This window comes from Drosophila willistoni, chromosome 3R, assembly GCF_018902025.1.
Source record: "Drosophila willistoni isolate 14030-0811.24 chromosome 3R, UCI_dwil_1.1, whole genome shotgun sequence".
Lineage (NCBI taxonomy): Eukaryota > Metazoa > Arthropoda > Insecta > Diptera > Drosophilidae > Drosophila > Drosophila willistoni.
The window spans coordinates 6,446,705-6,471,011 of NC_061086.1; the positions used below are offsets into that span (position 1 = coordinate 6,446,705).

The 24,307-nt window shown below is 37.8% G+C and overlaps 1 protein-coding gene across 4 annotated transcripts; it reads left to right on the top strand.

Annotated features, from left to right (window-relative positions):
* The first annotated feature begins 4,947 nt into the window (after positions 1-4,947).
* LOC6650579 (protein turtle homolog B) lies at positions 4,948-17,597 on the top strand. 4 transcript variants are annotated; one of them, XM_047010380.1, is made up of 16 exons: positions 4,948-5,018; positions 6,366-6,640; positions 10,390-11,088; positions 11,147-11,466; positions 11,541-11,744; positions 11,806-11,957; positions 12,250-12,394; positions 12,555-12,685; positions 12,752-12,911; positions 13,555-13,724; positions 13,787-14,071; positions 14,565-14,706; positions 14,789-14,912; positions 14,988-15,370; positions 15,434-15,660; positions 15,804-17,597. In XM_047010380.1, exons 3-16 carry the CDS (start codon positions 10,652-10,654, stop codon positions 16,044-16,046), a joined length of 3,123 nt encoding a protein of 1,040 aa, XP_046866336.1. In that variant the 5' UTR covers positions 4,948-5,018; positions 6,366-6,640; positions 10,390-10,651; the 3' UTR covers positions 16,047-17,597. The 4 variants fall into 4 exon arrangements, with proteins under 4 accessions (XP_046866336.1, XP_046866333.1, XP_046866329.1 ...); XM_047010377.1 differs by having other exon boundaries at positions 4,952-6,055; XM_047010373.1 differs by having other exon boundaries at positions 4,952-5,140.
* The last annotated feature ends 6,710 nt before the right edge of the window (positions 17,598-24,307 follow it).

Sequence of the window (24,307 nt, forward strand, 5' to 3'; positions counted from 1 at the left end):
TGTCATTAAGTCATCTGTCGACGATGCTGCGACTAATTTGGCAGTTGCTATTAATTGCTGTTTTCAAGAGAGTTCCCCTTAAAAACAACCAATAACATGGCATATATGCAAATTGGCCAAAAGGCCCCAAACATATACCCGAACCCAGACCAGAGACAGACACATAGACAGACATTCAAACAAACTAAGAGACCGACTGAGATGCTGAGGCACTCCTCTGGCGATTGCTATAATAAATGTTCAAGTCTTAAGAAACATGTGTAAACTATGTTGAAATGAGTTTTTAAACGTTTTACGCGTAGTAGAAGACCCAGACCGACAACCGACAACTAGACAACTTTAGACATTCAGACATTTAGAGTTAGCCATGCCTAGATAGATAGATACATACATATGTATCTACATTTGTGATGTCGCTGCTGCTGTTGCTGCTGCTGCTGCTGATGATGTCCATAACGAATGCTCAGCAAATGCAAATGATTACAATACACAATGGACCAGGAATTTCTTAGAAAATGCTTTGTTATTCTTCCTGCAGTTGTTGTTGTTCGACGTTTCTTGGAGTTCATGCCCCGGTCCGGGCATACGATCACTATGGTTCACATTTCCCCTGGCTTTGCCCATTTCAATTCAAAATACATTTTGAGTTACATTTGCTTCTAGGTGGTGTGGTGTGGTGTGAGTGGGTGATGGGGTGAGTGTGTTTACATCAGGGCAATGCCATTGGTAATGCTATTTTTGTATTGCAATGCGCATAACTTCTTTTAATTTTTCTAAACATTTCGTAGTTTTCTACTTAATTTGCTCTCGTTGCTGCTTCTTTTTTATTGAACCACCCATCGAATAGGCAAAAGATATATTTATTGATAATATGACCACAGCTATTTTATGATCCCAGCCAAAAATAAACCACAAATCCCTAGTGTTAAGTCTAATACATCTTAAAAGAAGGAGGCTTGCTAAGAGAAGCAGGAGGCGGAGGCGGTGGCGGAGACGTCGGAGGATGAGAAGCAGGAGAAGAGGTCTGCGGCATCTGTGGGTGAAAATGAATTGGGACTGCCATCTCACTTGAGATTTCTCACACCTCCAACAACACACCGCTTGTTTCTGACAAGGGTCGGGGGAAAAACTGCCTGTTCACGTGCCATTGCTTTTGATCTGTTTAGCATTCCATGGCACATCAGAAAGTCGTAACTATTGACAAGATCTGGAGCAACAACAACAACAACAATACCGAGGTGTATTGTTCAGATAGAGCATTTTCGAAAAAAAGACTCATGTATTTGTTTGCATTAATTTGTATATGTTACTTATAGCGATTAAATGCGTCTCGCAGGGCATCCAGTGGAGATCTCAATGCTGGTCCAGGTGATTGCACTCTTGCTTCCCAATTCCCTCCACCACCCCCACACCACCGCCACACACTCTCCAACTGGCCATACTCCCCCCACTCGAACTCGCTACTCGCACTCGACGGCGGCTATATTTGGGTGGCCATATTGAACTCCAAAGATGCGCCCTGCTTCGCTTTTACTACTTCCTCTCCATTACTTAACATTTCCATAGCAAATTGTGTGAATATGGCGCATCAATCACTTGATAAAGGAACAACACAATGCCAAAGGCACATGATGAATAACAGCTGGCTAAATCGGAATTAAGATGAAATGTTTTCTGCAAAATAAATATGTATTTTCTGTACTCGTATATTGTGGACGAGTGCATGGGGAAATCTACTTGAACCTGTTTCATTAACTTATGAGCTTATTAAACCGCAGCCAGCATATTGATTGATATTGGATTAAACATTGAATATAATATTTTTTTCTGTATTTCATTAAAAGTATTCGTATATGTAAAATATTTTCACAAAGTGCATTAAATGATCGATGTAAACTCAAATGTATCATGTGCAAGGTAATGTTTTTATTCTATGAACAGGTAAAAAACCTATAATTTGATTTTATTCGTAACAAATGTTGACACACTTTTACAATTTAAAGAATTTAATTTAACATTGCGAAACCTTTCGTATAATCCATAATTTACATAGATAAAATAAGCTTTTTAACAGCCAAAAAACAAATGAGCCAAATAAACCAAACATATATAAGTTATTCTGCTTTTAATATACCCTTGCAAAAAGGGTATATTAGTTTGTCCGAAGTGTAAAACGCATAGAAGAAAGCATCTCCGACCATATAAAGTATATATATCAGCACGACGAGGCGAGTTCACGTAGCCATGTCCGTCCGAAATAATGTCCGAAGAAATAATTGTATTGCAATTCGTGGTGCCCAGTTTCTGCCGTTAGTTTTATTTTTAAATTTTAAGGCGTTAGTTTGTATTTCAGTAAGTGGTGGGTAATTGTGTCGATAAAAATAATCAGCTGAGCTTAGAAGTTCGATAGTTTTACTAGTGCAACCCTAGCGAAGTGCCATCATGCGCGATCGCATGCATTGGTCACACTCTTTTCTGACGAACTTCCGCCCTGGCTAGACGCCTAAACCACGCTGCTCCTCCAGAAGAAAATATAAAAATTTAAATCTGAAATTTTCTTGGCCATCAAGCCAAATTATTACTTAATACTTCTCTGGAGCATCTAGGACAACAATTAATATAAAGTTTTGTGAAACTTATTATCGTAAGTTAATTTTTTGTGGATATTTAAATCTTTGAAAGTTTCGGTAAATATTTACTTAAGCTACTCTAGATTTCAGTGTTGAAAAGTGAAAAAATCGGCTAAAGCTAGATTTCAGTGTTGGCAAATGCTATTTTTTATTTGGCGCGTTGTTTGACCGCCCTGGCAGCTCGTTTTGGGCCCGAGTAGCTATAGTAAATATTTACCGAAGTTTCTAATAAGTTCTTTAGCCATGATTAAATTGAATGCTGAAAGCCTAAGTAAGGAATTTTATATTTGAATTCCGAGAATTTGCCAGGGATAATTTTTGAGACACCGTGGGCTCAAACGCTGCACACCGTGAAGGGCTCAGAGACCTTTCGACAAGGTCAACCAGCTTGAAAAAGCCGCCCGAATCGGATACGGGCAAAGAAAGTTTCTTCGTTACGGATTGAGAGTCCCTTAGACCGAATTTGTACCATAGGAATGCCAGACGCTTGATTTAACCTAATATTTTATTCCTAAGCATCATCCAGCGGACGACGAAGGCCTTCGACGGACCGGACGGATGGGTAAGTCCTAGGTTCTTGACATAAATCATGATCGTTCTGGTATTTCCCTGTTTGTATGCAAAACGAAAGCGAGTTCAGTGTCAAATAATCAGCAAATAACAAAGATTCTCTCAAGTACCGTAAAGCTAAAACAAAATATTAAAGAAAAAAGAAATTGCCAATCATTGTTGAAAAATTGAAACAATATTAAGAATTGCCTTTGACTGTGCGAGCGAGCCTACAGTTATTTATAATTAATCTCGTAATTTAAGTTGGAGACTTCCAAATTCCAATTGACGTTTTCATTTTTGAATATGTATATGTTTATATATATCCACCTTACAATTAAGATTCACAAAACAAAACATATTATCCCTAATTTGGCTTTTGGGTGCCTGAAATGATCCAATTATTTAATTTGATTACCGTATATTATAAGAATCATCATTTTAGTTTAGTCAAATCGGATTATGTTTCCGACTTATTGAAGTATTTTGGTATTCCGTAACCCTCGTGAATAAATATCATTTTGTAATGTTTGAGTAAAAGTTATGTGATCTTCCTTGTGGCGAAATGTGAGCGGTGTGCTAAATTGTATTGGGTTTTTCCTGGATTTTGCGACAGGAAAATCATTGGTTGGGAGGGTTTAGACGCAAAGCTATAACATCCTCATAGCTTCCCTTTTCGTGTGATACTAATATACTCTTTTTCTCTATGCTTCTAGTTCATTTCCTTCGATTAAGTAATTGTGTAATATTCGCGCTCTAGGGACTTTGTTTCATTTTATGTACTACGGGTGTATTGAGTAATGCTGTTCCAAAGAACCCCTCCACTGTTGACTGTTTGCTAGCCGACAGCCAGAAGTCCCACCCGGACGAAACTTTTCGATACATTAGGCCGTATGTGTTGGCGGGGATGTACATGATCTGGTTTCATTCCGGGTTGTGTACAATACATATTAAAAGAAAATAGATATAAAAGTCAAGGTCTTCTTCGCTCTCTTTTGAATTTGTATTTCACAAAGATGATGAGATTAAAATAAATCGTAATTCACTTGTCTAAGGACTAAAGCTCAAGACAATTATATTTGTGTAATTTGTTTTTGTTTCTAGTTGGTTCAACAACCTATTGAAAATATGAACAATTTCTAAGCTTGCAATAAAAATAAATTTAGTTTATTTATTGTTAGAATGGCAATCATATTGTTGTTATTCTTTTATTAGTTTCTGAAGGAGACAAAAATTTCAGACATGCTTATTTAGATTGATAATAAGATTGTTTTAAACAAGACATTTTGTTCTCTCTCTCACTCTCTCTTTGACTTTGTCTCTCCTTTATTTGATCGTTTATTCACATTTTTGGAATTTTCGAAGCCAAATTGGTAAGCATAAATAAAAAACACAAGCAGCAGGAGCAGCAAAAGAATGAGCAGAGCAAAGGAGCAACGGCAGATTGTCACAATTTAAAATATTTCGTCAATCTCTGTTATGGTGGAATAAGTTCAACTTTAAAGATACTTTCTAACAGAAGTTTGGGCCCAAAGAGAGATATTTACGATATTCACTGGTATTCGAATAATGTTTGGCCAAGTTCTCTTCGTTCGAAACTGTAGAGGCCGCTTTTTCACTGACTCTCTCTATCTTCTCCTCTCTTAGGTTATTTTTGGCTTGTCGGGTTTTTGTATTCGAATGAAAAATCAAAGCAGCGACAAGAGCCAGACACATCGTGAGCCAGAGACTCACTGCCTGAACGCATCGAGAACGACAACGACCACGACGAGTATCCAGTAGATACGCGAAGCTATAACGGTACACATGTTGCTGTCGGATAAACGCGAACGCACTACGGTAAAGTGAAAAATGTAGCCCAATCCGTTAGCTCTAGGGTATCCATTAAAATTGCGCGCACACACACACGCGTACAGGCGTATAGCACAACTACAATCGCAATTGTACCTATCATCGTATCTGTGAGTTTTGTGTGTTGGTGAATTCAGGATTCAATTTCAAGTGTTTATTACAACAACAACGAAAAAAAAAAACGAAGCACTTAAAAGTGGCACAATACAATTTATTAATTCATAATTCATACCTACGAAAAAGGGACTAAAAGAAAAAACATATCAAGGATAATGTGTTAAACTCAAATACCCCCATTGAATTTCAAGTGAAATATATTTGGCTAGAACGGTTAGCCGGCTTAAGTTGCCCAGATAGTTGGCAATAGTTTAAGGGCTTGAAATTACAAAATTTAAATATTGGATATACCTTGATTATGTGAATGAAACAAATCCAAGAGTGGAATGACTAAAATAGCAACAACAATGTCATCCTCGTGCCTCGTGCTGACTTTGAAAATCCGCTCCACTTAACTTCAACACTCCAAGCGACTGTCGTTGCCGTTGCCGTTGCTACTGCTGCTGCTGCTTTTGTGGCTGTCGTGCTTTGACTTCGTCGATAATTGGAATTTACGACTGTGGCATATACCAACAAAAAGAACAAAAAAAATGAAAATAAAAACAGAGAAAAGGGAACGGAGAATATATACACGGTCACAAGGATAAAAGCCAAGCACGGGCCATGAACGAGGCACGAAGCTAAGCCACTTTTTGACTCGTCCTCGTTGCTGTTTCTGCGGGCTGAATTGTTTCAGTGACGGTGTCTGTTCCGTTGTCTGCTCAACCTACCTAAGCCCAAATAGGAGCCACAGGAGGACTAGTGAGCAATCCCTTTCTGCCCGTGCCGTGCCGTGTAAAAATATAAATGCCCGTAGTGGGTGTGCGGTTGTGTGTGGGTGTGTGTCTGGATATATATTTTTTTTGTCTTCGTTACTCAATATGCCGTTCAATTGGCCCTGTCACAGTCAGGCGCGCTGATTTGTTATGGTAATAGTTGTCAAAACGAGAGAGATTCAAGAGATCTCTTTAGTGGGCACTTGATTACACTTGGTCATATGATAAATGTATGTGTATTGTGTTCAATAGTGTAGACATGGAGTCTGGCCCGGGCCAAAAGCAGACAAAGATTACAATGTGTTTTCAGTGAACGTAAATCTTGGCCAATTAAGAAATGGAAATAAAGTTTTCGCGTGTGCTTTAACAGAAAAATTAAAGAATTCGCCAGCAGCTTCCCCGACCAACATCATCAGCAAATACTTATACATACATATATTTATACCTTGAATTTCATCTGCAGATCAAGCTCAGACGGCGTGTCGACTCTGAAATGTATACAAAAGTTACAGCCCCAGAAGCAAGTTAAAGCAAATTCAAACTAAACTAAACCAAACAAAGCTAAAAACAAAACAGTTCATCCATTAAGCCCAGAGCAAACAATAATAATAAAAACCAAAAACCACAACAAAAACTATACTGTTAAAAACAACAACAGTTTATGTAAATTTTGGAATATTGAATGAATACATTTCGTACATTGCATACATATATACATATGCACATATATTAAGTCAGGTGAGTTATCTGGCTGCTTATTTTCTACAAAATTTATGCTCATATCTGCATAATCGCAAATTAAGCTACATAATTAATAAGCCAAGGAAGCTCGGTTTGGCTCCTGTCACTGGGCGTTGATGTAGCACTTTGGGGAGCCACTTAATATCAACTGGCGATGGCTGCTGGGCAGCTTTTATATACAACCTACCGTCTATATATATACAAACACATATATATGTATATTTTACTTGTATTTATATACTAAGTATATAGCTATGTGTATTTATCTCCAACTCTTAAGTTTGACTCTACGTGCCACTGCGTACCGAAAAGTATCGATGTCTGTAATCTTAATTAGCAACACCAAAGAGTTGGCAGCAAACACAGAGAGAGCCGGCTTGGGCCCTGTCCCCGGTGCCAACTGACAACCCCCAACCCCCAAACTCAGCCCCAAGCTCTCAAACTCAAACCTGCCTCCCCCCACCCTCCCACTTTGCCTACTCAAAGCCAAAACATCTTTTAACATTTTAAGCATTGGCGCAGAAAACATTCAACCTAAAAACCGGTTTCAGGTTTTCTTGTCATATTTTTTTTTTGTATAGAAGTTAAGGTGTTTTTTTTTTAAGTTTTGAACAAATGGCCAGCAAAATCAACAAAAACTTAACTCTAAAAGTTGTCCATTGCTCCGACTGGACACAAGCCAACCGGCTGCTACCCATCAGAAAAGGTAAAATTAATATGCAATCCCAAAGGAAACGATTCTCTTATGACAAACTTTACCTGTACACCTGTGGGAAACTCTCGACGGGTATGGGTATGGGTGTGTATATGCTGGACACCTCAAGCTATGCAAATATCATTGATCTGCTTTCATATAGGAGAATAAAAAAAAACAAGTATACAAAATTCGCACCTCGATACGAGAACAAAGCGACCCCTGGGGGGAGAGACTGACTACACATTCATGTATGCGCATAAAATCAAGTTTATTACGCCAATTTTCAGAGGCAGGGGAAGGCTTCTTTAATAGTTTTCATTAGAAATCGCTTAACACTATAAAGACTCATTCCCACACAGTCCCAAAGCAACCCCCTCCCCCATCAATGGTCCATTGTGCGTTTGATAGATAGTGTAAATTGAAATTCCATTTAATTTCATTACGAAATTTTCCTGCCCGCTGTGCATTTGTTATTATTTTCTTTGTTTTTCATTTGTAAATTAGCAATGGGTGGAAAAAACAGAAAATGCGTAGAGGAAAATGTTTTTTTTTGTTTTGTTTTGTTTGTTTTATGCATAATGCTTTGTATAATTTCATTATTATTTGTATATAAAATAAAAAAATTAATAAATCAACGCATCTATTGTTGATTCTATTGTGGCAATAAAAACAGATAAAAACTAATGAATTTTAAATGGGCAAGATTTCAAGTTCATTGATGTGTATGTTCGATTTGCATTCATAGAACCGGTTCGAAATCTCTAAATTTTTGTTTCTCTTACCTTAAAACTTTTAAAGTTTTAGCCTCAGCCCTTTTGGCCCTCAGTAGGAAGCGCCTCATGAGCGATCTAGTGGAGTGTTCGACCATAGCATTCATAGGCAAATTGTGTGGACAGTGAATTTACGAGCAGCAGATTTTAGTCTTTTCTTTTTAGTCTGTGAGGTGGCTTTTGTTGGTTGGTTAGTATGGAATATCGTAATAATTAATTAAGTTATAATATTAAATGCCCATAAAGGGGCATTATGGCCATAACTTTGAGTCGATTGATGAGCGTAGGGTATGGCAAATGGCATATGGCCTATGCCTATGGCTGATTGACTGGAATCTCAGATATTTTAGTGGCTAGCCATAACTCTTTCTCTTATCAGATGTATATTATCTTTGCTGTATAAGGTAGAAAGGGAATGCAAAGGCTGATGAGGCCTTGTCCAGCATTCATACACACATACATCTCCATCATCATCATCATCATCATTATTATTTTGATTATAATCATCATCATTTCCATCATTTATGACAGTGAAAAAATGTTTACTACAAACTCACTTTCTCAAACAGAATGTTGGCGCTAACTCACTTTGCCTTCTGTTACTTTATGGTACTTGTGTGCCAATGATGTTGTCAGTTTTCATATTCTCATTTCTTTTTTGTTTTTTTTTTTTTGGTGTTTTGGTTTTTTCTTTTGGATTTTTCGCCATGCCAGACATGTGCCAAATAAATGACTTTACATTTTTAAAGATATTATGTTGACAGTTCAGATTGAGGGTGTCCAAGTAGAGAATTTCACCAATCAACTTTGTCTACTGGACCGCAATTGCGTCATGAATTCTAACCTGGCCATGAGCTCATTCATTCATTCAAGTCCGTCCAAGCAAAATGTATCTGGGTGCTGGTATTGGCATTTTATTGGCTCATAATTGTGAGGTTGTTAATTTGGCAAAATGTTGATGTCCATATCCGCATCAAATACCAAAAAGAATGAGAAAAACCAAATTCGAGAAATATTTATTGAGTGTGGAAAATATTTCTTTAATATTGATTGATGCAGGTTTTCTAAATTAAATATGGCTTGTGTGCTTTTTTTTTGTATTTGTGCACATGGAAAATATTGATTTGAAATCAATTGAAGTTAAATAAATACCACAATAAAAGCTAACAAAAACTCTTTACGCTAGGAACTGAATGAAATAAAGGGAGCTGAATTTATTAAATTTATTTTGCCTACATGTATCTCGTACATATTGCATATACATAGAAAAGAAACTGGCTCTGAATGATTGTAATCAAATCAATCAAAAAAGTAATAAACATTTTTTTTAATGCAAAAAAGCTTAGTTATTTTAACAAGTCGATCCGAAAAATCCATAGGGATATATGTAAGAATGGTCTTTTGAACTACAATCGGATAAAGATAATAATCTTACTTAGAATTATTTCAGGCCTATCTCCGAAACGTTTTCAAATTTAAATTGACGATAATTTCGCATAGTATTCAGTCTCTAATTTTTGCAATCAGTTTTAACTGAAATGTCAATCTTATAGCACTCCAAAGTTTTTGCTTTCAACCGGTTTGTTTACCCAATTGTTTAATTTGAACTTTATGTGCAATTATAAAACCTAAATAACACAAATAAAATTTGATATTGGCTTTGAATGTACCTACACATATTATTCCAATTAAAACATAAAATATTCAACTAAACATTATTTTTAAACTTTTGACATTTATAAAATATTTTATAGGCATTTTTTACGAAAAAACATCAGACTTGGGGGGTATCTAGATTGGTTTCTAAGAGTAATTTTCTAAATTAGATGGGTTATTGAATGATTTGGCAAAGCGAAAAGGGGAAACAGGTCTTTTTTCCGGTTCGAGGGCGAGAACAGGTCGTAATGTCGATTCCAAAGAACTGATTTTGAATCAGAAACAAGATTCTGATTCTAATCTGCAACACTAACAAATTTTAAATTTTTTTAGTAGTTTACAAAGTTTAAATTTGTTGGACCAACCTTGCCGATCCGTTATAAGGGAATTGCTCCGTAATTCAACACAATTGGTGGTGGGATAAAATTCTAAAGAATTTGTGATTATTTATTAGAGTTTGTATATGTAATGGGACTATAATAACATAAAATTTCAGGAAAGTTATTTGTTTTGTAGTCATTTATGTCCAATACAACACCCTAGTAAAAAGTTGACGAGTGCCTTATCATAAGTTTAACTTTTCATCAGTAGATTTATTTTAAATAATCCGATCCTTTCCACAGCAATACATCGACAACACAGAGACTGGTATCCTCATCGTCGTCCTCATTGTTATTGCCATCTGCACAATCAATATTATCCTACGTTCTTTTTGCTGGTGGCCGTGCGAATGCATGGCCAGCAATTTGATGCTCGGAAACATGAATGAAAATGTGATAAGCAGTCAATAAATATGAGCAAAGACAAAAACTTAGCAAACGAGGACTTCCAGTGAACCAGATAACAGAAAGCAAGCAGTAAGCCATCCAGCCAGAGAACACAATCATGCATCCTGAGGTCGGGGCCACGTTTGCATTCATTTGCCAACGATTTAAGCAGAAGCCAAGCCTTCAACTTCATCTCCATGTTCCGGTTTCCCTGCACACCTCCGCATCTGCCTGTGTCCCATCACAGCATGGCCGTCGGCGACGGCGAAGGTGGGAGGCAGATGGAAGCAAGTCCTGCTCATTTTACTCGTCCTCTTGGAATCTTGGCATATGCCTGATACTGCTGCTGCTGCTGGTAACTTGCCAGGTGCATTGTTCGTATCTGGAGCCTGACGAGCTTATACACGAGCTGGATCGACCGGTGCCTCTGACTTCGGTGCAGGGAGTACTTGGTCGACAAACTATGCTGCCCTGCGATATATCTCCCTTGGAGCGCGACGATGCCGTCTATATGGTCCTCTGGTTTCGTGAGGGCGATGGTGAACCCATCTACAAGTGAGTTTTGCCAAAACACAAGTGGGCTAAGAAACAGGCTGAATATATACATTTGCAGTTTCGATGTGCGAGGGCGGCAGTTCGGACAGGCCCGCCTCTGGTCCTCACCGTTGGCCTTTGGAACGCGTGCCCACTTCAGCAGTACCTCGCATCCCGCCCAGCTGAAAATCGACAACATACGCATAGAGGACGAGGGCGTCTATCGCTGTCGAGTTGATTTTCGCAATTCGCCCACCCGAAATCTAAAGATAAATCTAACTGTCATTGTGCCACCAGACAGACCCATCATCTATGGTCCCAGCAGGCATGACAAGGCAAGCAATGTCGAGTCCTTCAACGAAGGCAACGACATTGTTCTAGCCTGTGAGGTTGCAGGCGGTAAGACCCAGTTACAATTAAGTGCACTAAATATGTGTAAATTGAACTAACACCTAAATAAAAAAAAACTGCAGGTCGCCCACGTCCGAATGTTACATGGTATTTGGACAATACGGTTATCGATGAGTCTTTCGAACAACGTCCCGATGGCAAGACCATTAACCATTTGTCATATCCCAACATTGGAAGGCAGCATTTGAATGCCAGGCTAGTGTGTGTGGCCAGTAATACGAATCTGACACCGCCCAACAATCGAGTCGTCATTCTGGATGTAAATTGTGAGTGGCCATCTGTCATTATCCCATCGCAAATCAAGTAATAACAATTATAATTTTCCAGTAAAACCAATGGCCGTGCATATTCTCACCAAGGATCGGTTCATTTCCGCTGATCGTACCTATGACATTGAGTGCAAAAGTTCTGGGTCGAAACCTCCAGCTTTGATTACATGGTGGAAGGGTAGCAAGCAGCTTAAGAAACTTACAAAGAACGTAAGTTCGCGTTCATAATGAATGCACAAAGTCTAGAGGCTCGTTAATTAAACACAAATTAATATTGTATACCTATATAGTATGTATATATTTGAGTGTATATGTGTGTGTGTGTGTTAGTGTGTGTGGCAGTTTGTGTGCGTTTCTTAGTTGCTTGTCGAAAGGATGTGCGTTGGCCATAAGTAATTGCCACAGTTTTCGCTTTCGTCTTCGCTTACGCTCACATTTTGGCCTTGGCTTTCCGTTTCATTATTCATTTCCTAATGGACTCTGTTTGCGTTTTCTTTTTTAGTTTAATGAACCCGATAATCAATCTTTAAGTATACTGACGTTTACGCCCGGTCGCGAGGACGATGGCAAATATTTAACATGTCGGGCAGAAAATCAATTCATCGAAGGCAGCGCCATCGAGGACAAATGGCGTCTCATTGTGCATTGTAAGTGGAAAATGTAGAGCATAAAACGAGACGAATATGATAGTAAAAGGAACAAATAATGGCTAAAGAGATGGAGATGTGTCTATGGGGGGATAGTGAATACTAATTGCCGTAGATCTGATGGGAAAAATCTCTTTTACTCTGTGTGTTTTGCTTATAGACCAACCCACCACATTGCTCAAGATTGGCTCCTCTCTGAATCCGGATGATATCAAGGAGGGGGATGATGCCTATTTCGAGTGTTTGGTTCAATCGAATCCCAAACCATACAAGTTGTCTTGGTTTCACAACGTAAGCATATAATGTTCACCTTTTTGGCACTCAGTTTACTAAACCATCAACCATCAACACGTGTAGGGCAAGGAGTTGCAGCACAACATCTCAGCTGGCATTATTCTGTCGGATTCATCTTTGGTTCTGCAGAGTGTCTCACGAGCCTCGGCCGGTGACTACACTTGCCTGGCTGTCAATTCGGAGGGCAAAGGACCAAGTAATCCGGTCACATTGCGCATACGCTGTAAGTAAATGAGAAGACAAGCTGAGTAGCCGAATCTGAATCTCAATCCCAATACCCCATCCCATCATAAACCTACCGACCCACCAGCCCTCGTCCCCGAAAATTCCACCTGGTCTGCCAAAACGAATCCGTAGCCGACCCATATTCTCAGCCCTCTCAGACCCAAAGTCACTACAGCTTGGCTTTGACTATCGTCTATGTAATTTCCAATTTAATCCTTGAGTTTGAATGGCTCTTAATGGCATTTTGGCCCCAGTCCAAAAACAAAAGCCGTATGTAGGCGTGGCTGCCCAACTCCCGTTAATGACCAAGATTATGGAGCAATGAATGCATTGCTTTTGCCTGGCTCTAGCTCTCTGGCACTGGCATTGCCACAAATGACCAAAATCAGGGGCAGTGGCAGAGGCAAGTGAAGAGAGTTAAAGCCAGGGCCAAAACCAGAGCCAGGGCCATTGGCAAATGCCGCATTCAAATTTGAAATTAATTCAAGGAAGTTTTAAAGGGCCAACTAAAAGCCGGATGATATTCATACCATTTTCTCATATTTCGAAATACATTCGAGGACCCTGCTAACTGGGTCTTAAATGTCTCAATGTGTTTTAATTATTTATTTGTCCCACATCCTATGCATATATATTCATAGATGCGCCCATCTGTGCCAACGAGCATGAGGAATTGTTGGGAGCTCTTAAGCACGAGAAATTGTCATTGAAGTGCAAAGTGGATTCCTCACCGCCGGCAGATTCCTTTTACTGGACATTTAATTCCTCCGGTGAGCAAACGGAGTTACCAGCCCGACTGCATACCAGCGAGGTAAGTGTGCCATCTACCCACAGTTCATCATTGTCGTCATTGCCGGCATTGGCATATTGCAGACGGGAATGTCGCTGTTGAATTACACTCCCATCTCGGACTTGGACTATGGTACTATATCCTGTTGGGGCAAAAATACCATTGGCAAGCAACAAAGTCCGTGCATTTTTCAAATTGTCGCAGCGGGTCGGCCCTTTCCCGTGCAAAACTGTAGCGTTAATAACCAATCGACAGATTCGCTGCAAGTGGATTGCATGGAGGGATTCGATGGTGGTTTGCCGCAGGGTTTTCTACTCGAATTGGTTGAGATGAACACCCTTCGTTTGGCTAGGAATATTACTTTATCGGTAAGTAAGATTACTTTTTCAGTAAAAAAGGTAATTAATCCATGAAAGCATGAAGTGAAATAAATTAATTTATTCATTTTATTGCTTTGTTACTGCCTAATGGACTTAAAACTATAAAATGTTGCCCTTTACATACGTTTATGCTTCATATCTTATTGTTGAAAAACTTTTTAAATACATATTTTGATTGATGAAAGGCAAATAGTGCTGAAAACGGGCCTTAAAGGCGTTTCGTAAGATTTCTTCTAAAATATTACAGTTGCCACTCAAATTATTGATTTGTTGTCACTTTCAAACTGTTAAGTTGAATTTAAAATATATATACGTATAAACGTTGACCTAATTCTGTCTTTAAATCGCAATATCATTCTTTGCTAATGTATAGCATACTTTTGGGATACAAATTTTCACGCGAAAAGTAGGCAAAATTGTTTTGCACAATTAATTGAAAGTTTTAAACTACATTTATCATTTAATTTTGGATTGCTTACAGCATGGTTCTCCCAGCTTTGTCATAGACAATCTGGACCAGGCCGGCACCTATCGCATGATTATATTCTCAGTCAATGCGAAAGGTCGCTCAGAGCCCACAATAATAGATGACATTAATTTTAAGGGCGTGGCCAAATTCACTGGTAAGTTACAGACAATTGTAATGATAATTGAAACTCATCAAAATGATATTTTCTTACTTCCCCATCTCGATAATAAAAACAGGAATCTCCCCTGGCCTTTCTATGCCACTTTCACCATTTCTAGCTGGGTTAACTTTATTCTGTGGACTTCTTTTTGCCATCACTTGCATCATAGCGGCTGCCTTTTATAGGAGATTCTCAAATCGGTAGGTTTAATAGACCGCGCGAGGGCGAGTTGGACGGGGTTTTGGCTTAGCCTAATGCCCTCATTTAAATTGCAGGCGCAACGATAACAATCTGAAAGCCGCAAAGCACACACAATTATCCGTGGCCACGGACTGCCAGCTGGACCCGTTGCATCCTAATGCCCATGCCAATGGGCAGCATGAACAGCAGGGGGGCAGTCATCATCAGCCCCACCACAGTCTGCTGCCCATTAATTGTGATAATCGCAGCGGAGCTGATTGCCCCACCTTGGGAGTCGGCGAGGTGAGTGTGGCCATTGATGGCGGGGTCAAAGGCACCTCTCCTCTGGGCAGTAGCCTGCTGGCCATGAACAGTGACACATTGCGATCAGCGGCGAGGACACGTCACAGTCCAATTGGACTAGCCGATCAGGCCGATATCGATGATACGGATCCTGATGTTATACCAAATCAGTATGGTAAGTCAACAAATAAATATGGCTGTGTGTTTTCTAGATACTCAATGTCTATTTTTTTTTTAGAAAAACGTCCTTTAAAGAGTCTGATAGCTTCACCAGGCTATGCCAGCCCATCGTCTCGCCTTATGCAGAGAGACTATGTGCGTGATGCTGAACTGGGGAAGAATAACGGGGAGAATGTAGGCATGGTGGCCGGCCTTAATGGGGCAGAAGGACTCTCCGGAATTGGTCTTATGAGCAATTCTGGCAACGAGGTGCTCCACTACACGTTTAGGCCAAGTAAACAGATCGTAAGTATTTTTGGGTTTTTGGCTTTCCTATAAGTAAATGGAGCTGGATCTTCCAAATTCGCAATCATGGTGCCATACATTTTCTACCTCTTCTTCTCTTCCCTGCTCCTGTTCTTGCTGCTGCCATTTCTATCTCTCTACAGAGCTATGCAACTCTGAATAAGAAGGGCATAACAACCTGTAGTCCGACGACTCTCGGTTCGATGAACTACAATGTGAGTACATCGACGCCATCATCCTCATATCATCTAACACCCCAGCCCATGGAGGTCAGTTTGCTAAGTCCGAATAATCCATCGGTGACATCGTCGCTGAGCGAATACCGATTTCGAACTGGACCTGAAATTGTCACCACTTCAAATCGCATACAGGAAAGTTGTATATAAATATCATACCTACTTATGCATATAAACATACATAACTAAGTATATAAATACATCCAACTATTATATATACTTATGTCTGAGTGTACAAAAAGAGCATACAAAAAAAAAAAAAAACAAAAACTGATGAGAAACTGTATTAATACTTACATTGAATTAATCGTATCGAGTACTAAGTATATATATAATATATATGTATAGCAGCAAGACCGTATTTATTCGCATGGTTTGAGGAAAGACTTCTTTTAAATGTAAGCATTTCTGTGTACTTAATGCATTAAACCCTGAATCAATGCCAAAAGTGTGACTGTAATACACTCGTAATGTAAATAATCGTTGTCATCTGTTCTTTGTTGTAATGTACAGCCTAATATCATGAACACGGAAAGACCCCCGCCCCCTCCCTTCTCTTTACAACCCAAAAAGTGAACAGGAACTCTACATATTTTCTTCAAGCATATCCTCTAATTTCATGTCATGTCCCTTGGACCTACCAGGGGAGACGCATTAAAAATAATAAACACAACAAAACCGCTGTCAATCTAATCTAACATATCGCCATGGATCCTCGACGGGGACTTGTTCATATCTAACAAATTGCTTCTACAAGTTGTGGTTACTGTTGAACTGAAACTAAGAACTCGATTCCAATTAAATTACATAATACATATATAAAAAAATGCCATAATATTCCCTATCCATTTTAATTAAAACAGGATCTGCACTCTTCCAGACCTGGCAGAGTACTGCAGGAGTCGCATTTGTGAGAATATCACTTCATATCCTCTGTGAAAGTATTACCTACCTATTGATTTTTCTGTTTTTTGTTTAGGCATAAGCGTAATAAAACTAACTCTAGTTTAATTCTAACACTTTAAGGTATCTATAGATACATGTACATATACTTTTAAGATACTTTAAGTACATAACTATCTCGTCAAGAACTCAAAGAGGTAACGGCAAGAATGTATCCTTTGTGTAAACGACTAATTGGAATCGCAACGATCACTTTTAGATATTATTTGTATATACTCCATCTAAAACGCATAAAACATAATACTACAAATAATTAATAATAAATCACTGTGAAACACAAAAGAGAGGAAAGTAAGGAAAATGAATATCGAAATAGAAACCGAAAATAATTAAATTGTTTGCTTCTGTGTGTATTGTTGCATGAATAGACTATATATAATCTAGTTGGTCGATCGCCTAGCTGGATATATATGTATAAATATATATAAACACATACATATATATGAAGAAAACAAAATTACATTAAGCCATTTATAGACAAATTCAACTTGGACAAGACCTTTTCAAAAGCTAAAAAGGATAAGAAGTGCATAAATAAATATCTGAATGTATTTTAGTGAATTTTCTGCCAAGGCATATAATAAACAAAAAAAAGCATTCATACACAACCAACCAAAACAACAAACAAACAAAGAGAACAGAACAAACATAAATTAATATTAACATGCGAAAGGAAAATGCAAAGATTAGTATAATTTATCAAAACATAGTTTTTGTAACTATTAGGAAAAATATTACAAATATAATTAAATTAAATGATAATTAAATGGAATTTACAAAATATCTTGTCTTTCACTTTTACTTCCATTTGAAATATATAGTCGATAGACTGACTGGCTTTTTAAGTAGGTAAAGTCGTCGCTTTAATAAGCACTTGGGCAGCAGGAGGTATTACGGACACGAACCAAACTCCTGCGGCACTAGTACTTAGTAAAGCAATACGCTTCGTTCAAGTAAGTATTGATCCATCTGGAAAATGCATAAATTACAAATTTTCAACTAATCATCCACGGTGTATATTAAAAACATACCAAAAAGACACTTGGCCCATTGGCACTTGGCATCAAACGTCACCGATAGCCATTGCTTAATTGACAGCTTGAAGTATTCCATCTACAAAAGTGAATAAATAGATAGATAGATACAAATGTATGCAATGTAAATGTGTGTTCTGAACTATGCACTCCATTAATTTAAATAGTTTTATTTCATTTCCTTCATTTTTTGTTGTCTTTGAGTTATTAATATCTATATACTTAACGTTATGTACAGATGTGACATGCATCTGTATAAAATCTCTTGAGATATTTCAATTCTCGTTTTGCCACCCCCGAAAAATATTGATATTCCCAAGGCGTGAGTGAGTGTGTCTCTGTCTCTGTGTGTGGATGTGTGGCATATTGCTATGGCTAGTAACCTCTTGCACATAATACATAAGTTTATTAAATTTAAATTGGCTTAATTGACCCTCATTCGTTTTCCGTTGCCCGTATACATATACATACATATGTATCTACAGTGTGTGTATTTTGTAGGTACATACATACATACATATGAATATTTGCCGACATCTGAGTTTCATGGTAGACCGACAACGACGAGTGGATCTGATCTGCTTGGGATTCTGGGACCTCCCTTCCCAGTTTGGCTCCATCATTGAGACTATGTGTATGTATGTAGCTACTGATTCTGTTTGTATGTGCGTTTGTTTGCCTTCATTGTGGAGCATTCAAAGTCAATTGAATTTAAACGAATAAAAACTACACACACACACCCGAACTCACTCACTAATACACACACACACATACATTGTGAGTGTCTCTTGTGGTTGTTGTTTTTCTTGTTGCTGCGTCTCGATTATGATTGTACTTGTGTGTATGGGGTAAGCGTCAAGTACTTGTCAAAAAAAAACAAGAAGAAAGAAAGAAAAGAGCCAACAGGAGGAGGGGGAGTAGGGGTAGGGGGTAGTGGGTGTATAGTACCCAACCAAATTGCAACAGAAATGGTCCGGCCAGCAAGATGGGCCAAACAAATAGTGACTACAATGCGGCAATATGCACAATGCATTCATCAACTAAATTAGAATATACTCATATGGATTAATAAGAGTACAATATTGTTGATGCTTCTCCTGCTTAGACAGACAGACCGACAAACAGAATGCAGTAGCAATCAATTTAAATTGATTTGAGCAAAATGAATGAAAAGAATCTCATGCATTTCCTGTGCTATGAATCATATAAAAATAAAAATTGTTTTTAATTAAATTTAAGCCGATTGAAGTTAATACAATATGTGCTTGATATTTCATGTAAATCAAGATTAAATAATGTTGTTACACTCACAATCAGTTCAATACCATCTCACATAGAAACTTTAAGTTTGTTGTTTACTTATTTAAACCGTTTATGCAGATCAGAGAAATATATAATATACATTATTTAGTTTAGTTTAGACTTGCGTGAGATAAGAAGATTGCCAACTTCACACAGCTCTGTATCAAGAAAAAGGCAACTATATACCATATTTACTTATGTATTGTCGAGAACCGGGTAGTGGATCCCACACCCACCAGCTCGTCATCATCATCATCATCATCGTCGTCGCTGTACAGCTAAGTTTGTTGGCGTTGGCGTTTGCTTTTTTTTCTTGTCGTCGACAGCATTCTGCCGATTATGATTATCGCGCCTTTAGCAAGGGTCTTAACCCCCCTGATCAGAGAATTGCCTAGCAAGTGACAGACTTAGCTCGTGTCTCAGTATCGTTTTTTTAATTTTTTATATACGTATGTATATACATTTTTGTATTTATTTTGTATATTTTTATATATTTTTAAATTTATTTTTATTTCACAGTTTTAATGTTTTAATGTGACTTTCTTTCTTCTTTCGCGATTAAACATTTCTCAGTGCTTTGATTGTATATAGAAATATATACATATGTATTAAAATGTTTTTTTTTTTTAAACGACGAGAGCCGGGATCGAGAACGCGTAGAACATTGCCGCTCGAGGGCGATTCCACAACTGATTTGTGCAATGATCGTGCGGACAGTCATTGGATTTTTGAAAATAACCATCAATTCATTACCGAGCAGCCCACAGTCCGGCCTCTCTTTGTGTTGGTGCCAAAGATGTGTGTGTATGTGTGTGTGTGCGAGTATGACACGCCGCCCTCATCTACGTTCATACATATGTATGTGTATATAAATGTACATAAGTTCCACAGTTCGTACATCAACATCAATTCCGCACATCCCCCTCTTTGGATTGCCTATTACAGGCTCTTCATCCCCCTCCAACCTCTTACACGCTCTTTTTTTTTCATTTACGGTTTGCAACTGTCCCGCATTTGTTTGCATGGAAATAGTACTCACATATTAGTAGTACCCCCTACCATCCCCTCTCCATGCGTCGCCCTCTATTCATCTGAGATTATTTTATATCACTCCGTCTGTGTCTGCTTGTTATAATTTTGTTCAATCTTAAATCACCATCGTCGACGGCTTTTCACACAAGCAGATTAGGCTGGCCCCTAGTGTGACCATTTGGGTATTCCTCATCCACATCCACATTCACAGCCTCATCCCACGCCCTGGCACATAAATATGCATCATCAAATGTGCTGGACAGCCCGGCTGAATGTCTGTATTGCAAGGCTTCTTATGTGCCTGATGGTCAACATAACTCACTTGTGACTTTTGTCATAATGAGGGTCAATCGGGGATAACCAAATTTGGAGAACTCCAAACTCAATTGGTAATCAAATTTATATTAAGAAACAATTTCAAATGAAACTACAATTTAAATGGTTGACATGAAAATGATTCCAAGATCTTTACAATTGAAGAATTTTGTTGAATAATTAAGAAATACAATATGCAATTACAATATATGTATATAAGTCTATTGATTACATTTGAAATTATTGTATTGTTATTTATCTTTTTATGATTTGATTATCAATCCTTCTATTTCGTGGTTGGTCAGAAAATTTATTTATATAATTAAATTTGTATAATAATAAATTTGGTAAGTAATTTCTTCTTTTTATATGTAGGACATATTTTTTCAATTTAATCCTTTTGGTTACCATTACGTTAATCAATTATAATTTCATAATTTAAACCGTAAAGTCATAAACTTTCAGTACTCTTCAAGAGAACAAGAATTTTAGCTTTAGATAATTTGAACCTTTTCACCATAAGATAATTTAATTTAATACAATGAATAACTAATTTTTTTATCATCAATAAAACTCTCTTAAAAAAACACTGGATTCAAAATTTGACTATGAAATGTTAATATATCAGATAAAATTAAATAGGATATATTCCTTGAATTTTCCTATTCTTAGAATATTTTATCTTTTGGACTCGAGACTGGAGATAGAAATTTCTAACGCCCTTATAACAAAACAAAATTAAAACAAATATTGAAATTAATCTGCTTCACTTGGCTTTATTTAGTTGCTAGCATTTAGTTATTATCATAATTGTTGCTTCAATTTATCCTCGAAAAATGAAAAAATGTTTATTATTAAATTCATAATTCATAAATTCATCAAAAGTTAAAAAGCAAAATGTTTAACTGTTTAGGTTTTTTTTTAATTTAATTTTTTCTTTATAAATTTGTAGCATTTTTAAAATATTTGCATAATGTTTAATGCAAATGTCACAATCTATTTCACATTCATTTATCAAAATTGATCTAATTTAAATACATTAAAAGTTCCTTGTCAAACATCACAGTGTGGTTAATATTTTGTATTTTTTTCAACATATAATTATTCAATGAACTTTTGTTTGCAATTTATTTCATATTAAGTTTAATGGAATCATTGTCAATCGTTCCACAGCTATTCGATGCGATAATCTGTATAGTAAAATTAAATTGCATATACATATATAAGTATTATTACATACATGGTTCAGCTTTTGCCTGCATTTATAGAGTAACAATTCTCAGCTACACATATATAAATAGTAAGTATGTATGTATATATATACCCATACCCATAACCATTTCTACTTAGTTGAGTGAGTGAAGAATTTCAATTAATTCAATTGAATGTAGCATGTCTAAGTAAAGTAGTGGGCACTGTCACATAGTCAACGGGCATTAATTTGGTTTTAGTCTCTAGTGTGAAGATGAGATTCTTTCAACATTCTCGCTGTATGTATATGTATGTGTACATACATACATATATGGATGTAGATGTGTGCGGTTTCCTTATTACGGCTTATACATGATAATAATAGGTCGTCCTATTATATATGCACTCATATACTATTTTCATATATAGTAAATAAACTCACAGAATTACGAGCTAGCTATTGCTTAAGTCAACTTAAATAGCTCTGATGTTTATCCCCAAAAAAAATGGGCGTTAACTACTTACTATATTCCGATGTATGTACATATACACATACTAACGTATATTTTTGGCATCTTTCACCACAATCTAATAAAATGACGAACGAGACAAGAAAGAAAGGGTTTTGGCCTTGGGGGAGGGTGGAAAAAGTAGTGGGAAACCCTTTTGCGTTTGCCATGGGGCAAATGAGAAACCACTCTATGGGTATAACCATTTTTTGCCCACACACACACACACATTGTTGCTACTGAAGTGGAGGATAAATAAAAGGGGAAGCTTAAGGTGAAATCCACAAATTTGGCGCAAATGAATTTTCTTTTTATGTTTTTTACACATCTTAAATTTTTTATTATTATGCCATCCTTTGTTGTACGTTTTCGATCCTCATTCTATTACACTTTAGGTTTTTGGGTAACAGCAGAGCATAGCTCCATTCTATGGCCCCATCTTCAGTTCCATTTCCACCTTCTCCGCCATCGTTTGCATCTCCTCTTGTCCCCCGTATGCGAATTGGAGAAATTTGCGTGCGTGTTTTGAATGAGAATTTGTTGCATATTTGCCTGCCTGGTTTCCCTTTACAATTCTTCTCAGCTCTTCTCTCTCTTTGGTTTGTTTTTCTTTCTCTTTCTTTTGGCTCTTTCTCATTTTTCGTATTCGTTTTTTGGTCAAATGAAAAAAAATAGACGTGGTAACTCGAAAGTGGAAATTGTAGAAGAGAGGAAGTGCCGGTGCGCCGTCTATGTGGCTGCTTCTGGTGTTGCTGCTGGTGCTGCTGCTGTTGTACAATATATAAACATTTATATACATACATATTTACACAAACATACATTCATATAGAGCAACAGACAGACATATCCTGGCAGCAGGATAACTATGTATGTACGTACATATATATCGTAAAAAAGTTGCAAAATTCCCCTGTTGCGTATGAATTTTTGGCTTCTCTTTGCTGAAGAAGTAGAAAGCATTTTCGCTTTGGGTAAATGTGATTTATATTGATTGTAATCGGTGGGAGAAGAGGTTGCTTGGGGTAGTGGTGGGTCATGCAGTCAGTCTGGTCGGCCATAATGTCAGTTAAGGAACCGACAAACAGCAATTGAGATTCACATCCAATTTGTAGATGAAGTCCTCGCCCATCTTAGCCCATACTTATCCCACACACACTTTGGCTGCATATATTTTTTTTCTATGTGCATATGCAGGCGCGTTCAGTTGGAAATCGGAAAAGCCGTAAGGCAAAACAGCCTTTGGTTTAACATTTATGTTTATGTGTGTGTGTGTGCGGGTTCCACCACCATTGCCCCCATCTGCCACTCTGTCTCCGCTTCTCTATAGACGACCCTCGCCATTATATTAGCATTACGACTACCTTTTGTGTGCACATTAGATATGCCCTCATCAGGCCCATGTCTGAGTGGCATTTGCCTCGGGACTGCCACCAAATTTGACTTTGTGTGTGACATTTTGCACGGCTAGCGGGCTGCTGGTTCGTGTCAAGGACTTGAGAGTCCTTTTTAATTTTAATTAGGTTGTAACACGTTTGTACGTGCTATAATTCACATCCTTGGCCCCCCAAAAAGAGAAAATTGGAAAGGGAAAGCACATCGCATCGCTCGTATTGACAACTGTCTGCCTAATTGCCATCAACTTGGTACATCCAACCAAAACCCAAGGCTAAGCCAACGACAAAACCCCAATGCCAACCCCCAAGACCACCCAAAACCACCCACTACAACTAGTTCCAAGCTTCGCATAAATCACACTCTTCCACATCGCCTGCAACATATTCGTATAGCAGCAATTTGTCAAATTTTTGCTGCTCTCTTTTTTTCTTCTCTTACCCATCTGTCCCGTGATTAACATAAACCACAATTTTCATTGCTGGCGAGACAACAGCAAAACGGCAACAAAAAAATGAAACCAGGTGGAGGGGATGGCTGGAAACTTTCTTAATAATGTTACCCGGACGACCCGTACTGTAGCCACCTGTCCGCCCAAAACTCCGGCCGGGCGACGCTGTTGCTGTTGCCAAAATTTATTGCCACGCAAAATAAATACGCAAAAGATGACATA

Coding starts and splice junctions, on each gene's coding strand:
- LOC6650579 (XM_047010380.1), top strand. CDS start 10,652: ATGCATCCTGAGGTCGGGGCCACGTTTGCATTCATTTGCCAACGATTT. Junction 14,707..14,788: donor GGGCGTGGCCAAATTCACTG/GTAAGTTACAGA, acceptor TAATAAAAACAG/GAATCTCCCCTGGCCTTTCT. Junction 14,913..14,987: donor TATAGGAGATTCTCAAATCG/GTAGGTTTAATA, acceptor TTTAAATTGCAG/GCGCAACGATAACAATCTGA.